The sequence below is a fragment of the Indicator indicator genome, chromosome 3 (genome assembly GCF_027791375.1).
Source record: "Indicator indicator isolate 239-I01 chromosome 3, UM_Iind_1.1, whole genome shotgun sequence".
Taxonomy (NCBI): Eukaryota; Metazoa; Chordata; class Aves; order Piciformes; family Indicatoridae; genus Indicator; species Indicator indicator.
The window spans coordinates 27,832,015-27,849,765 of NC_072012.1; the positions used below are offsets into that span (position 1 = coordinate 27,832,015).

The 17,751-nt window shown below is 38.5% G+C and overlaps 1 protein-coding gene across 1 annotated transcript in view; it reads right to left on the reverse strand.

The window, feature by feature from the left end:
* Window positions 1-17,099, reverse strand: part of BRD1 (bromodomain containing 1) — a 56,379-nt gene extending 39,280 nt beyond the window's left edge. Inside the window, exons 1-3 of the mRNA XM_054399934.1 lie at window positions 17,068-17,099; window positions 11,512-12,892; window positions 721-877 (exon numbers count right to left, since the gene is read on the reverse strand). Of these exons, the coding sequence (XP_054255909.1) occupies window positions 721-877; window positions 11,512-12,878 (1,524 nt within the window). The 5' untranslated portion in view covers window positions 12,879-12,892; window positions 17,068-17,099. The remainder of the gene's footprint in view (window positions 1-720; window positions 878-11,511; window positions 12,893-17,067) is intronic.
* Between the last annotated feature and the right edge of the window lie 652 nt (window positions 17,100-17,751).

The following is a 17,751-nucleotide window of genomic DNA, read 5'->3' on the forward strand; positions in this document are numbered from 1 at the left end:
TTACAAAAATGGGAAGCAGAACAATACTACTTTCAAATTCTGATACACATTTGGAGTGACTGCTTTTCAGTAATTCTTGTAAATGCAAACAGCTTTAGCCAATCTAGATGTACCTTGGCTAGGATGAGCTTTACTTGAACCCAATGTCAGCATAAATATCTGCTTGTCTACAAAAGTCTTGGCAAAAGTGAAACTAGAAGTTGAAACAGGTCTTTGAACTTCACCAACAATTTGCTCTTTCTTATTTCCAAACAAGAGGGGTAACAAGGATCCGAATTTCAAAACTGTTTTTTCTCAGTTTTTGCTCAGTTTTAATTGGCACAGATGACATTTGCTTTGAAACTTATGATGAACAAAATCAAAACCAAACAAAAAAATCTAACTCACTAGCAAATTGAGGAAGGAGCTCCAGAAAACCACAATACTAGTCAATGAACAGTGCTATTAGTATAGTTTTGGTGACAGTATTTTTGTGAAACGTTTAAGCAAAACAAAATAAAAGCCTGCAATCTTTTTTTCTTGTATTCAAAAATTATGAGGATCAGATAATGCTCTATTTCCAATATTGGTCATATTACCTAAGAATAAAGTAGAGAATTTATTCAGTCCTGAATAAGAGAAAGACTTGACTTTATAGTATTTCACCTGGTTAATTTTTTACCCTATAAAATCGAGATTTTTCTGATTTTTTTTCTTATAAGTAAAAAGTGTGTCACATACCTGTTGTGTGTTTCTTTGTGACTGTAAACTGGACTGCAGCCTTCTCAACAGAGGAACACCATTCCTAGACAGCCTTTTAAGCAACCAGTAACTGTGCACTCGTTCAACAAACTGCTTCTTCCGCTGAATGGCCACCTGATTCATAATCTTATTTAATCTAAAATATGGAAAAACTGATATTGTATTTTTCATAGCAGAGCATAAAACATTATGGAAGGTGAACTTATATATATGTGCATGAGTGTATATTTATATATACACACACACGGATGAATGTATAATCTAACAGCAGTGAACACCATATTACTGTTTTCTTTCAGTGACGACCCTTTTCAATTATTACTGAGTAGTACATTACAATCAAATTTATCTGCTTGATACTGTAGTTTCTACCAAATCTATTAAGGTACTTTATAAAGCTAAAGGTTGTATTTTTTTTCATTGAAATAATCTCAAGAGCAACCCCGGAACTGAGCAGAGAATAAAGTTTTATATACTTTTATATAATTTTCCTATTGAAAGTAAAATCAGAAATAAAGTTCTAAATCCCTGTGAAAGGTTTCAGATGGTTTGTGGCCATCTCCACAGAGAATTAGCAGTTTAAAGACAATGTATACTCAAATTTTTTACCCAATATACGACAAAAAGCCTGTATTATTCATCTACCAATATTAAATTTTTGGGAAATAAAGCAAACAAAAAAAATGTAAAACAGAAGGACATATGATTTTACCGCACATATACAACAGAAATGTCATCATAGAGAAGATGCAAGAAAAGATAATACAAACAGTTAAGCAAAATATCTTGATGATATAAGCAGTATTTTCTCCAAACCTTTTTTTAAAATACGGATGCAAATACTGTTTACATATACTCTATTTACAAATACTCTGGGAAAGTGCTACATGAACATCACATGCAACAACCTTGACTCCTATTTTTTACATAATGACATTAAAACGTCCTTGCTTCACACACAGCACTAACCTCTCAAATATTAAATTAAAAACAAAGTTTATCTGAAACTGATCTTCAACTGTGTACCTACACCATCTCAAAATCACGGGAAAAACAATTAAAAGTTAATGCTTGTACAATGAAAATGCTTTAGTTCTGCATGATATTTGTCACATCATGCAGCCATTGCAAAATTAACACAAGACAGCCCAAAGCACGAAACACTTGTATTTTAGGGTGACGGTTCATTTGTTTGGGGGCATGGGTGAGTTTGAAAGAAAGAAAAGGGTTTCCCTAAGCTAGATGTAAAATAGTTACAGAAACGATAGTATCAGTGAATAGAAATATGTTAATTCTTCACTTGGTATATTACTATCCATTGCAAAATTCTACAATGGATAGTAGCAGGCTTACCAGACATTCTCTAATAAGATGTAATACCAAAATAGGCAAAATTAAAATTCCATAAGTGTCTGATTCATAAAGCACTACCACAACCCATTTAAATATAAATCCCAAACATGCACACATATTAGTATTTTGCTGCTTTTTAATTTCATGAATAAAGCAGCTTGTCAGGTAAGCACTGGAAGAAAAGCAGTGAAATACCTTAACAAAATGTAAAGCCATTAAGTAAATCTTGGCTTAAATGATTTTTAAGAATAGCTGGGAAACTTCAGTGGTATTTTTCAGACAGATATACAAGTCTACCATGAATTCACCAAAGGTCACCTATCTCTGGTTGTTTTCTCTGGGCTGTACATAAGGTAACGGGCAATAGGTTTACTCAGTGCTATGCTAGCTGTAGCTATGGTTAGCTGCCAGTTTTCAGTCATCACGGGTTTTCTTCCATATACAGTGCCACTGTGCCCTTCAATTCTTCAGTGACATTGTTTTTCAATTAATAACTAAGCCAGTTAGACATACTTGAAAAATTTTAGCTTAACTTAAAGCTGAGAAAGTCTGCAAATGGATTTAGGATTGCTTTGCAAGTCTTCAACCGAATTGCTGAGGGAGGTTCCACGACTACTTAGTCAATGCAGAACAGACCTTGATGTGACCATACTAAACTTAAAACACAACAGAATTACAATTACAGAACACAATCAAAATCAACTTATTTAACCTCTCTTGGAAACCTCTCTTGGAAACAGCAAAACGTACTGAACCGAATCAAAAATGCACAACCAAATACGTATCTACTTGAAAAGATCAGAGAATCGTAACTTATGAAAAAAAGGTGTCTTGGCTTTATGCCCATCAGATGTGGCAAGACTAAGCAAGCATTTTTAATTAAGTACATTTGCCCATTCACATAACAAACTCTTCTATTCATAGATAATTACAATAATAAAGTGCTAGATTAAGCCTAGGAAAGATGTTCACAGAAGATATTCTCCAAAATATAAATTCTTTCAAAATATAAATGAACAGATAAATTTGAGTTCAGAAGCTACCTAACAAGGGCTAGGAATTTAATCCTCTCTGCCTTCCCTCCAAAAAACAACCCAGGCTGTTGAGTACCTTCATAACCAACCTGGATGATGGGATCAAGAGTACCCTGGTGAAGTCTGTAAATACCAAACTGACTGGAAAAGTGGACCCTTTGGAAGAGTCATGCTGCAGAAGACCTAAATAGTCTGGAAAAGTGGGCTAACAAAAACTTTACAAAAGTTCAACAAGGCCAACTGTTAAGGTCTTGCACCTGGGAAAACAAAATCCAAGAGTACAACATAGTCTGGGATCTACCCAGCTGAGGAGCAGCTCTGTAGAAAGGGACCTGCTGGTCCTGATTGACAGAAAGCTCTACATGAACCAACATTTTATTGCTGCAGTAAAGAAAGCTAACAGGGTGCTGGGTTGCATCAACAAAGTCACCAGCAGCAGAGATAAAGTCATTATCCAACTCTGTGCTTGTCAGGCCACAGCTGGAATATTGTGTTCAGTCTTCGTCACTGCTATACAAAAAGATGTGGACAAGCTGGACAGGGTACAGAGAAGGGCTAAGATAATCAAAAACTGGGAAACCTGCCATACAAGGAAAGGTTGAGAGAACTGGGTTTATGTCTGATACCTTAGATTGAACTAAGTTTCTACATGTTGAAACTAAATTTTCAAATTGGAATTCTGAAATTCTGTGGGGTCTTAAATTAGATGCTGCAGAATGCATTTCGTTTTTTTCTCCAACACAGATGTATTTAAAAAAACCCAAACAACTATTGAAAATAGTAATAATAACAAAAAATAAGGCTTACAGAAATTAGCCCACTTCTTCAAACTACACAAATCACTAAAGAGTAAAAGAATTTTCTTGCTGAAGTATGTGTCCACTCTAGAACTTTCTCCAAGCAGAAAAAAACCCAGGGAAGAAGAGTTTTCTGTAGTGTTTTATTTCGAATGGCAAGTCAAGCACAGTAAGTACTGTGAGAAAAAAATAAGGAAACCAGGTATTTAGAATGCATGTTAAACATAAGTGTACTAGCCGAAGTTGAGTTTACTCTTAAAAAAACATAAAATAGACCAATCTCACTGCAATGAGAAGACAGCTCACAAAGAAGAGCATGTAAGAACACACATCTGGAAGATACTACCAGAATTAGTCTCCCCTGTCACAACTGACTTCAGACATGTCAAAGAAATAATAGCCACAACAATAGTGACTAGAGAAAATAAAGCTGGGAGACTAGCAATGTTCTCGCTGTTCAAGTTTCACATGGAACAGAATTTGTTAAGACAAAATTTATAAAGAGTATCCTGAAATGGACCATGTTAAATCCTAAACACTTTTCTCTCAAAACATTTAAACAATAAAATAAATGCAAAGCAGAAGAGTTCTTGCACTGTAACTTCTGCAGTTGAAAGCACTGTTTTGAGGCCTCATGAACAGTTGTGAGGCTTACAGTGTGCCTTCCCCCCACTCAACTTATCGGTTATTTCAAATAAAGCACCTAGAAAGAAAAGCTCAAAAATTCTTTCAAGAGTTGCTGTGTTCCCAGAAGCTGCTGTTATGTAACTGGTGCCATAAAAGAAGCATTAAGTTTCAAGGTGATGACCACTACAGCCTTTTGATGTTTAGAATCACAGAATCATAGAATCAGTCAGGGTTGGAAGGGACCACAAGGATCATCTAATTCCAACTCCCCTGCCATAGGCAGGGACACCTCACACTAGATCACGCTGGCTAGAGCCTCATCCAGCCTGACCTTAAACACTTCCAGGGATGGGGCCTCAACCACCTCCCTGGGCTACCCATTCCAGGGTCTCACCACTCTCATGGTGAAGAACTTCTTCCTTACGTCCAGCACCATCAGTCAAATTGTTTGTTTGTTTTGCTTTTTTTTTTTTTTTGGGGGGGGGGGGGGGGGTTTACATTCCAGTACTACACAAACGTCAAAACGTTTTTCAAAGCTGTTTTATTTGTGCCACATGCAACTGAGAAAGTCATTACTACTTCCCATCCCCAGCCCTACTTGTATCCAACTGTAAAACATTGTGACATGCACTACAAACCTGATACAGAAGCATTGTACAACTCCCTACTTCTCTTAAAGTAAAAATTCCTTTTTTCCCTTTTCAACTGAACAGCACCTACAGTCCCCAGCCTGAAACAATTGCTCAGGACGAAGAAGTGTAAACCAGGGTATTAAAAATATACTGCATTTACAAAAGCTATACAAGGATGAGAAAACTGGTTTGTTTTGAAAGGGCAAGAAAGACGATTTAATTTAAATGTATTATACAACAGTTTCGGTGAGAAACTAATTTATCATTTGCTCTACACTAACGCTCTCCTCACACGGAGACACATGAGGGGTAATCTATCCTGCAAAGAGTGATACTCATAAAACACCAGTCAAAGCATTCAGAGAAAGCTAAGGGTAACTCAGTTCTGTGTTTCCTCATGTTTTAGATGCAGAATAGTATACATAGCAATTTAACATCAGTAACCAGTGAGAGATAATCAGTTACTTTTCTATTAATCATCACTAACCACTCCACACACCATACATGCTTTTTAACGCCACTGATACCATTTTGGTATTACAATATATAAAGACTTCTATAGCATTTCTCCATTCCCAAGTTTTTTAAATATATAGAAAAAAATTTCCTTAAACGAGTATGTGATTTTGCTAGTATTAATACAGCAACTTAGACACAGAAGGAATTTAATATGAAAATTGGTAAGATTAAGTAAGATGACATATCCCCCCCCAAAAAAAGACATGAACTAAACCTTGTATTTTAGTTTCTACATTTGTCCTGAGATTCCAGTCTCATCAATTTGTTATTTTGCATCTTCCTTTACCCAGCACAGCTGTATTAAAGGTACATGCAAAAGACTAGAAAAATATAATTATATCCTCTAAAGTTTTATTTAGTATCACTAAAATACCAGTTTCTCAGGATATGGATATGTTAATATCCATAAACAGTCAAATGACGTTCTACTTTCCTGTCAAAACAAAACATACAAATTCTAAATACAAGGAACTATAACAAAGTAAGAGCATTTGAATTTTCAAGCCTTGGTCAGGAAATTTCCACAAAACAGTCAAAGGAAGCAGGAAACACAAAAATTTCCTATGGTCAGTTACACTAACTCAAATTACTTACTGGAGGAGAACTGGGAAAAAAAATAAACAAAACCAAACAGAATAAAAAGTTATGGAAGTGCCTATTACGGTAACTAGAATGAACTCTGGAGCCTTGCCAGCTATTCCTCCTAGCTACTTATCCAAAAGCTTCAGCTTTCGAATATGAGAAAAGCCTGCGCCTGGACAGATGAAACCCTATTCTTCCCACAGAGAACCTTTGGCAACAGTTGCTTATCAAACAGGGTTTGAAAAGTCACCTTCCAATATACCTTTTTTCTTTTTTGAGAACAGTGGAGACAGTTTTGTTGCTGTGTCTGTATTGTAACCCTCTCCCTCAGTAAAAGAATTCAACATGGTATATGATTGTTTAAATAAACAAAATTTTACCCACTTTGAAGACAACACAGGTATATGAATAACTGTGTAAAAATTGGGAGTCTGTTTGCATGTCTTTACCTCCTTTTGAAAAGGGTAAAGTTTCTTTTGTAACTAGCAAAAGTCAGCTGTGCCCAACAGAACATCATCTGTGCAATGCAGGCCTGCAGAATGCCCATGTAATGAATGCACACTTCCCTAATGATGACTCCTTTCCAGATTTTGTACTGACAATCTGAAGAAATGGCAATGTCCTGCTGCCAAGTAACTTCCCTCACTCATCTAAAATAGTGGTTTAATCACCTTCACTATTATTTCTTTTTGTCTGCATGTTTTAAAATTTTAGCTACATAAAACACATAGAAAGTACTTTTTCTAATTTCACATGACTGTGAAATCATTTTTCTCCTTGAGCGAACAGCTTGTAAAATTTTTCTTGGACAAGAAAGTAGGACTTAGAAATCAAGGAAATGCTACGTGATTTCATTCAGCTCTCTCTTAGTTTAATAGGTAAATTCTTATGACTAGGAACAAAGTAAGCTAATGATCTTCCAAACCTATGGATAAGGAAGAAACAAACAAAAATACCCCCCACCCAACAGAAAAATACCCCCCTCAAATACCAAAACCAAACAACAACAAAATCCCCGAACACTCTGTCACACTGGAAGACCTCATTAGTCTTCTCAGAAAAATCACATGCATAGATTTACTTATGACACTTCCTACTACATAATACCAAGTCATAATTTTTCCTTGAAATTATTAAAAATGTTTTTCTGTGCTTCTCTTCTCTGTAGTACTTGCAACATTGCCATATACAATTTTGAAATCTAATCTCAAAAGGCCAAATTAACATCAGCAAAATATAAAGTCCTAATCAAAGTTTCCTTATCTGCAATAAAAGAAATCTCAGTATTTACCCACTAATTTTTGTGCACTCTGTAAATTGGCCCTTGAATAAAAAACTGTCAGGAGACAGTTCTTCAGACAATAGTTTCTGAAAAACATGGGGGTTTACAGCAGCACCTTCTAATTTCCTCCAAAAATAAAAAAAGAAGAAAAAATAAAGTTCATGTAACTGATGAAACTTGGAAGTACTGAAAAATAAATACATTAATTTTGATTTTCATAACTGCATTATCACATGTATAATCATTGTGGACTGAATCCTTAGAGGACAGACAGAACACTAATTATGTACCTTACAGAAATACCTAACATATTAATTCCTATTTTAAGCTTCTTTGCTTTGTACATGAAAAACAAACTGATGACAGGGAAAAAAAAGTTTTTTTTGCTTGTTTTTTGCTCTCTGTGAAAGTACTACATTTCAAGTGCTTTCTTAATTTCAGACAATACAAATACACCATGAAGAAACCAAAATGAAAAAAGAAAACAAGTATTTCTATATTTTAAAATATCTTTGGCCACTTAATATAGCAATATTTGCAGGAATGGCATTTTAATAAAGTATATTACATCTCTGTAATTTTGAAAACATTAAAGATTAAATATTTTATATCCCATGCAATTTCCCCAAAGTTTATAGCCACAATATCCTAGTTTCACAAAATTTTTAGAGAACATGAATATGGACACTGGCTTTGCTTTCATCAAACAAATACATTTTAAATGCCTCTTTCAGCACACATCAAAAGAATTTATTTGTACTAAAGAATTGAGCACTCAGAAAGATCAGAAATCAGTTCTCACAGCTCACACTGCAACATTTCTTCTTTGTGCATCCATCCTACTCGCTGGATGTGGCAGCTGTTATAAAGGACAGGAATGAGCACCAACAGGGGGAAAAAAAAAAGGAAATGGAGCATAGAGACAGTAACAGACAATTGACATGGACAAGAAGCTTGATTTAGATTGTCAAGTCAGCCCTAAAAGTCATGAATTCCTAACCTGGAAATTCTGGAGCTGCAATCTAAATAAATATAAGAAAAAGTATAAAAGTATTTTATTAGGAAAACAAAAATAATTTATCTACTATGCCAAATTCAACCACCACACATCATCAGTGGAGTATGGACACTTGAAATCTGCCACTGTCTTCAGACAAACTAGCCAGTGGCAGCAGGCCACTTTTCTGATGAGCGTTTGCCCAATAGGTGCTGGTACTGTCTGTCTCTCCTTCCATGTAGAGGTACAGTTTGAGTGACCTTCCCCCTCCCCAACATAGCTGTTCCAGCACTTTCCTGAAACATACAACTTTTATACTAAACTCATTTCTGTCTTTTCAGACAAGCAAAAAAAGTACATCATCAGCAAAAATCTTCAACAGTTTTCTATTTCAAGAAAAATTGAATAGAATTTCCTAGAATTTCCCTAGTAAAGTAATACAGTTTTGTAGCCAGAAGGCCTGATGCAAATCAAATGCATAAGAGGCTCCCTGGTGGTCCCATAGATCATTCCAAGTGCTAAGCAAGTTACTGGAAGTCAGCACAGACAGCACTGAAGTCACGAGATTCTGATATGACCTACTGCACCTTAGAAAGTGGACTCTTAAGTACAGACTTTCTAAAATGAAAAGCCAAAAGGGAAGAGGTGGGGAATGCAACCAGTCATCTTCTATTATCAATGGTTAAACGCTTCTGATGCTACACCCTTAAAACAGTAGTTCAGAGACTATAGTTTGAGAAGCCATATAATTCGATTACAAATGACTTACAGAATGTCACTATGTAATTTAACAGCAAAAAGCTTGTGGTATGGCATCTGTGTAAGAAATTCTGGTAACTGAAAAATGTACAGCTCTTAAAATCACTCAAGACAGCAGTATAGAAACCTGACCTAGAGATAAGCTGATACAGACATTCATGAGCTACAGAAGCTGTATAGAAATGATGAAGTGTGTTGTTCTACACCAGTCTTTTTAGCATATCCTGAAGGTTAAGACAGGTGTTTCAAAAAAAGAATTATCACAAACGACACTATTAACATACCCATTTCTTTTATATATGTTCACTATCCAGGTAGGGAAACAACTTTTAAACAGTTCAAACAATGCTGAAACACTGAGTGCATGTTTCTTCTCTGATAACTTAAATATAGCTTAATTGCTCTTCCTCAAGATCTCTGAAAAGGCAAATAATGTTTCAGCTCCAAGGAAAAACAAGTGCATTAAAAACAGAATAGAGATCATTTAAATTAAGACTGCCACAAAATGATCCACACTGTTACTAGTTTATGGGTATGTATTTAACTCATGCAAGAGTTTTTCTAAAGCAAAATAAAAAAGCCAAAGAAAACTAGGCAACTGATATTTGAGTCTGCCACTCTTACTTTTAGTATGTCCATTTATGTTTTGCTTTTAATTCAGGGCTATTTTTCTAGGACTAAGCACACTGATGTAAGAAAGAGTACTTAAGCAAGAATCTCAGATGAAGACAAGCCACTGATAATAAAGTTCAACTTTAAAATAGTTTTAAATTGTGTCCAAGTTTTACATTTCTGACATATGTCTTTACATTTTTGTTCCTGCATGTAATGACTCTTAAAAAAAGTTAAAAATTTGACTATAATATTCTTTTAGGGCCTGGCTTCTGTGAAAGTTACCAACAGAAAGAATTGCCAGAGGTACAGCTGAGAACATACATTCTAATCCTCAACTCTCCTTCAGTTCATGTTCTTCATTACTTAGTCTTTAATAAAACAAAAGAAAAACATACTGTACCACCAACCAGTGGTGACAAAGCTAGATTCTTTCATAGAAACTCCCCCCTCCCTGACAACAGTACCTGTTTAAGTAATAGTCATATACTGTCAACTTAAGTTTTTCTGCAGTACCTTACTAAAGCACCATTTTGCCAAGCAAATCTGATCTGCTATCTGAGGTTTGTCAACACCACACAGGAGCTATAGGCTTTCTGTCAAAGTTAATCAGTAAGTAGCTACTTATATTAACAAAGCTATTATATTAACAAAACATGTACTTACATTAACAAAGCTTATATTAATAAAATGTGTATTTATTTAGATTAATTTAACCAGCTTTTACTGTCCACTGAGACTTAGGAGTCAGCTTTAAAAAATGCATGGCTTATCTGTATTATTTTTAAGAGCCATCACTGCCTGAGTACTCAAGAGTCTTGTCAAATACAAACAATGAACCTGTACATGAAAGTAGTGCCTCTTTTGATAAACTTTCTAAACTACTCTTCTGAAATCAGCAAGAATTTAATTCAGGGAGTAAACAAACTTAGTGATGTTGTAAACACTAGAAAAACAAACAAACAAACAAGTACTCCATATAGACTTGCTTTTAGTCCCAATAGTTCAATTTAGGAAAAACTTCATGAAAAGTTACTCTGCCCCATAAGGAAAATACTTCTTTGTGGGTTTTTTTAACTACTTACAGTGGTCTTACAATACAAGCTTCATTTAGGGGAAGTAAACAAGATTCAAGTCTTACTTATCCAAATGTAATTTTCATTTTTGGGCTCTTAATATTAGGAAAACAAGTTCAGATTCCCAAATAATGAGTACAGTAAACCCTAGGGCTTTTTTAGTATGAGGGTCAACTACATATGCTACTCTGAATTCAGTATTTAATTCTCAAAAGCACAGTGAATGACAACAACCAAACACAAAACATCATTTGATCTGACAAAAAAAAACAATTCTGACAAGGCAGACTACCTGACAACTTACAATTTCTCTGGAGAAGTTGCTGTATTTTTAATGCAACTTCACAAAATTACAATGTATGTAATTTCCCTTAATCCTCCAAGTACGGCCTTAAGGAAAGCATGTAAGAAATGCACAAAAACTTCAAGCCAGTATCTAAAAGTATTAGTTTAAAATGACCAGATAATAAAGGATTCTCTCACTTGGATGGTTTGCTTACCTCTGGGGGGGTATATAAGGAGCAGATACTGTTGGCATAACTGTACAGGGTTCAACCACTGTTTTCTTGGCTTTTTTTGTCTTTTTTCTGACTTTTGATGTTGACCTAGCAGTTCTGAGTGATCCCTCCTTTCTACAAACACCGTTTTTGATTTCAGTTTCTCCATAAATATTTAGAGGTCTCCGTGTGCAACCTGGTGGAGTATGTACATCACAATAGGCAGTCTTTTTTACAGAGAACGTCGTCCCACTGCCAGTTAGTTCTTTCACAGGTTCCATTTTCATATATAGACCAGCCTTTTGAGCACATGTCACATGGAATGCAGTATAGCAGTTTGCTTTGTGGCACTGGATGCAGGCACCAACACCTTTCTGTTTACAGAGGTAGCATGTTAACTTCCATCTGGCTGGGGGAATGTTCCTCACGCCATCAATTGGCTCAATAAAAACTGTATTGGCAAATCCAACTTCTGGAATCCACAAAGCACACACAACGTGTCCCCAACGATCATCATCAGTCTTTTTAAAGGCACCTCCCTTGTTTGGGCACAGCACACAGTCTACAGGCCGAGAACGGGACTGCAGACAGTGTCTGCAGAGCCACTGGCCCTCAGGTATATATGGCACCCCATAGCATTCCTGATGTACTGCTAAATTACACATATCACAAAATAGAATTACATTGCTGTTCTGACATTCACCATCCATGCATATACAACACACCGCATCTTCATCAATTAAAGACTGATGATCACCCTGTTTTTGGTTCTCACAATAAGACTCTTTTTCAAACCTGTCCATAAGGAATTCAAACATATTTTGTGAAACAACTGACACTCCATCACTTTTCCGCTTCTCATTTATTATTTCTAACCACGCATAATCTTCTTCATCCATGTCATACTCAACTTCATTATCAAGTTCTTCTGCTGACTTCTCAATGAACTTGTAATAAACTGGGGGTCTCCGAGGAGCTGAAGGGGGACTGTATTCAACAATCCGTACTTTTGGTTCTGGAAGAGGAGTTGTTGTAGCAGGTATACCATGTGAGCTCGGAAGAGCTTCATTTTTCTTTTTCACTTTGTTATTTTTATGCCGTTTGCTTCTCAGACAAACTGGTGGTCTTTCACTATTCTCCTTATTGCTGTTGCATTCACTCATTTCCTGGGCTGTAAGATCATCTTCTAATATAATCTCTAAAGGATCAAAGATACTGATCCTATGCAGACGACCTTCAATTTCTATTTCAACCATTCTTTGAGCTTGAGCATATGTCAATGTTTCTCGTGTGGGGGAGTGTTTAATACTGCATGGTGAAGAAGAATGCCTTGCTGCCGATACTCGATGACATCTTCCTTTTCTCCTCATTTGGTAATGTTTACCTAAAATTAGAGCAATAATTAATATTATGCATCCAAAACTTTTATTTTTAAATATTAGGTTTATTACAGCAAGAAAAAAACCCCAAACCTTAAGTTCTATAGCCCTCAATATATTTACTCCATTAAAAAAAAAGCCTGACTTAATAGGACTGCTCACACCATTCTGAATAAATTCAACCTAATGATAACTAGATCTCCTAGATAACGGCTTCTCTATGTACAGCTATACGAAATCCTCGATATAAAGATCCTAAAGAAGAGCTATTGGCAAGACCTCCACATGAGAAAAAAAAAATTCAGAAGTGCCACTGAAAAGTTGTACTTGTTACATTGTATAAACCTCTAATACACCATTTTCCAATACCTTAATGTTGTACGCAGTTTGAAATTATTTTCAACAGCAATGATTTACTTTCTACAGATCTCCCCTTGAAGAATTAACTAATTGTGAAAGGACAAGAAGTTTTCCCAGCAATTTTTTCCAGTGCAATTTGACAGTCATGTTAACAACTCAATTACTATAGCTATACTTAAAGCTGGAAAAACATGTTTAGTTATAAACTTGGCAAATATGTGGTTTGACAGCCCTTTATTTTTTTTTTACTTTTCCCTTCTCAGTTCTTAATGAGTCTATTATTTTTTACAAAATGACAAAACCACAACTGAACTTAAAGTGCCCGATATGGTACATTATTAACTGCAGTTAGGAAATGTATCACCTGTAAAAAACATTTGACTTTGAGCAAAAACACGTTCCCTGCATGTAAGCACGCATGTAGACACACCCTTCTCCCTCAACTGATTCTTCTAGAGTTTTTCTTAGAGCAACAAGATTAGACAAAAATCTCCCCATCTTTAAATCTAATTTCAAGTTCTTTACCAGAAAAAATAACGGAAAAAGATCATTCCAGACACCACACAAAAAGACAGACCTTCTTTTTCCCCACCAGAGGACAGGTGTGCATTTTGATTACAAAATTTCTGATTGAAAGCTTCCATACTTACATTTGTTAATATTTTAATAATGTTGGTGTGTTATTGTTGGGTTTTTGTTTGGGTTTCCCCCTCTCCCTCCTCCCCCATGAGGTCTGAAAATACTATAAAAACAACTGATAAGGTAAATTTGAAAAGTTCCCCTCCTTCCTTCTTCTTAACAAGTCATTAATAAATTTAACCTCAGCAACAAAATAAACTCCTTATCTTTAATCACTGGCTTAAAGTATTATTAGCGACTCACCACTTCAATTCCGCACTTCAAGTCAGTGTCATGTAATAGTTAAAATAACGCCACTAGTGTTAGCATGTAGTGCCAGAACAGCAGAGAAATAGAGAGATCAAAACGCAATGATTGTTAGAAGGCTAATATATCTATTTCAGGAAGAAAACAGCAAGGATTTGAACAATTACACAAACTACTCCATGTAGCTTGCCTTTTGCTTAGTCTAGGATGCCAATCTCTAAAGGCACCTTCAAAGTACTAAAGGAACTCCTTTTACAGGAAGACTAAATAATTGAAGCAGCTAGCATTAAAACTAGTTCTTGAGAAGGTCTGATCTGTCTGCTTTCACAAACCGACTTTGTTTTCCCAATCTAAGCTGGTTTTATTATTCATGTGAGAACTGTGCTGCTCATAGATCTGACTTTTACACAAATAATTCTTAACTCCTATTACTTTTTATAGCACAAGCACGAGCACAAAACCACGCAACAGTCAGAGCTAATTGTGACAGACCTCTGATCTGCTCTGTATAAACAACAGATAAATAAAAAAGGCTTCACCTCTTCAAACGAGCTTGGAAGAAATATGTAATAACTTAATTCTATAAAAAATGATAGGATTTAACCATACCAACTTCTTAACTGTTGACAGTTAAGAAGGTCCAACACCCAGAAACAAAGGCATATTGATAATTAACTGAAACTAGAAGTTAGTTCCCAGTTTCCCAATAGATCTCATAATTCAAAGGCCAAAGATAACACAATGATTCTGATTTCTGTTTATGATTGTGAACAAAACACGTGGGATTCTTCAGATAAAACACACAGATGTGTAAATGCACAGATCAGGATGGTTACTTCAATGATTTTTTCTTTCTGTCATTAATTAGTCATCAAGACAAATAATTTACATTATGTTTATAGCATATAATTGCACTTATTTCTGTCTAGATGTAGAAGTCTGAATTACATTTTTTAATGTCACTTTCTGTATCCTTGCTGGTTGCATATCTGTTCATAGTGAGGACAGTGACAGTTCTGAACAAAATAGAGGCAGCCTTCAGAAATAATTTTTTAAAAAGTGCCACTGGTCCACGCTTCACTATCTAATTTAACCCAGTAGCACAGAAAAAATACATTAATGCTAGGTTTCCAAGCTCTCCATTCCCCTCTGTTCCCAAGATTCTTAAGCATGGCTGCAAGCAGGCAATAGGAACAGTAAAAAAATTTCAAAAGCACAAGTATTTTTGCTTTAAGATTTAAGACTAGTATTGTAAAAGTCAAATAAATTCTACAAACAGGAACAATAAAAAACAATTCAGTCAACACTTAAGCATCTTCCCTGTAATACCCAATTGTAAATACAGCTCAACTAGGTGACAAAGCACTGTCACAGTTAAACACAGAGTGGACACCCTGCAAATACGATGCAATGAACACCCAATTGAACTACAAGTACTCTGGCCAAATTTGATAGAAACTTCGTGTGTGAATAACACAAATGCCCTGGAATTCAAAGCAGTGGTTCGTTTTGTTTCTCCAGAAATTCTTCTGTTTGCAAATGTCCTATAAACATTCCAGCAGAAGACCAGATTTCTGCATAGCAAATTCATGACTGGCAATTAGTTTGCTTTTCCTAGGTATCAGGTATCTTTTTCTCTCCCCTCGGCATTCTGTAGATCGACAGTCTGAAAGAGAGTAAACTAAGACAGTGTCCATTCAGCATCAACAAAGACACTACACTAACAGCAAAGTTAAATTATTTTAATACAATATTGTTAGCACTTTTCTGCCTCTTACAACAACTCGAACTCAAAGACTGCAGGAAATAAACCAGGAAAGCTGTGGATAGCTTTCCTCTCTTGGAATTACACCAAGCTAAGAACAACAACAGTTCATGAAGGCAACTGTTTGGGTGGCATGCACAGTATGAAGCAAAAAGTTACATCAAGGTGCAGGATAGCTAAAATCAATAGGAAAAGTACGAGAACGCGTATTTTTTTATTACTAGTTCCTTTTACAATTTCTGTCCTAGTTACCTTTCTCCTCTTCAAATAAACTGCCTGTAGTCCCTGGATCCCCTGCTCAATGGAAAAGGGAATTCCATTCTCAATGGACACTTTCATACACACCATTAAAGAAAGACACAGGAATGCTTTTTAGTCCTGGACAATGAGGGAGGGTAAGCAAACAGTGCTTACAAGCATATGGGGCAGACACCACCTACAACTTATGCTACGGAGAAGGAGCAATCCCCTGAGGCGAATGCCAAGAAACAGGGTTCACGAAGCCCAGAGACCCCTAAGCGACGTGAGATCGCCGGAGCTGCTCCCCTCGAGCCGGCGGAAGACCGCCAATGCCGCCGGCAGATCGTCCCCTCCCCCAGGCCCCCGGAATCACGCAGTTGTCCCGGTTACCGGCACGGTTCTCGCCGCCCCTTCGCCGGCACCATCGCCCTGCGCGCAGGGCCCGCCCACGCGCCCGCCCTCGCCGGTTCTGCGCGAACACTTCCTGCCCACGCCCAGGGAGCCTCCAGCGTGTGCACACCCCTTCGCGGCGATGGTTCCTGCCTGGCCACAGCATTCCCCCCTCCCGGCCCCCGGGAGGATGGTTCCTGCCTAGGCCCATCATCTCCAGCCCTTCCCAACAGTCACCTCCCTCCCCTCCGCGAAAATACTCGGCCCACAAATATGGCGGCTGACAAAACAGCTCGAGCGGCGCCCTCCCCCAGACCGCTGCGCTCGGCTTCCCCCCCGCACGGCATTCCCGCCCGCCCAGCCTCGCTCCCGGCCGCCTTTCTCTCCTGTGCCCTGCCCCGCTGCTGTGCCCAGCTCGTCTCGCCCTTCCCCCTGCCGATCTCCAGTTTCGCTGCGGTGGAACTCGCCGCGGCGGAATCCACCGGCTCCCGGCCCAGCAGCCCACCCGCCGCCCCATACCGCCCGCCTGGTTTCACTCACACTGGGGGAGCCGCCGAAGCGCGGCTGACAGACCTCCCGTTCCGCCTGTGCGGCCGACGCTGCGGCCGGTTTAATGGCGGAGGTGCCGCCGCTGCTGCCGCCTGGCCCCGCGTCCAGCAGCCGCAGGCGGGCTAGCAGTCGCTGAGCAGGCCGCGCTGCTGGCGACGGCGACCCGACGTTGGGTCCGGGGCTGCTGCTGCAGCCGGGCGCGGCGCATTCGTGAGGCGCGTCGCAGGTCGCCGTCCGGCTGCGGGCTGGGCGCTCGGCTCCCGGGGCTGAGAAACTCCCCTCCCCCCTCGGCACAAACAATGCGGCTTCACCACAGCGCTGCGCCGACAGGGGGGGTGGGGGGGTGGTGGGGGGAGGAGGAGAGGCAGGGAAGGGACGTGAGGGCGCCAGGCACCGCCCAGCCTCGCCGTTGCTGCCGCCGCGGGGCGGGGCTTTCTCTTTGCTGCTCTACCCGCCCCCGGACGACGGAGCACCGCGCGGACCTGGGCGGCACAGGATGCCCTGGCACGCAGCGGTGGAGAGGACCGGGACGCGCCGCGCCCCGGGGTCAAACCGGGAACGGCTGCTCCGGACACCGCGTTCCCGCCCTGGGCATCCGGGCCCGGACCAGCGGCAAACAGAACTCCGAGCTTCGCCAGGGCGCCCCCTCGTAGAACATTGAAACGCCCCAACGCA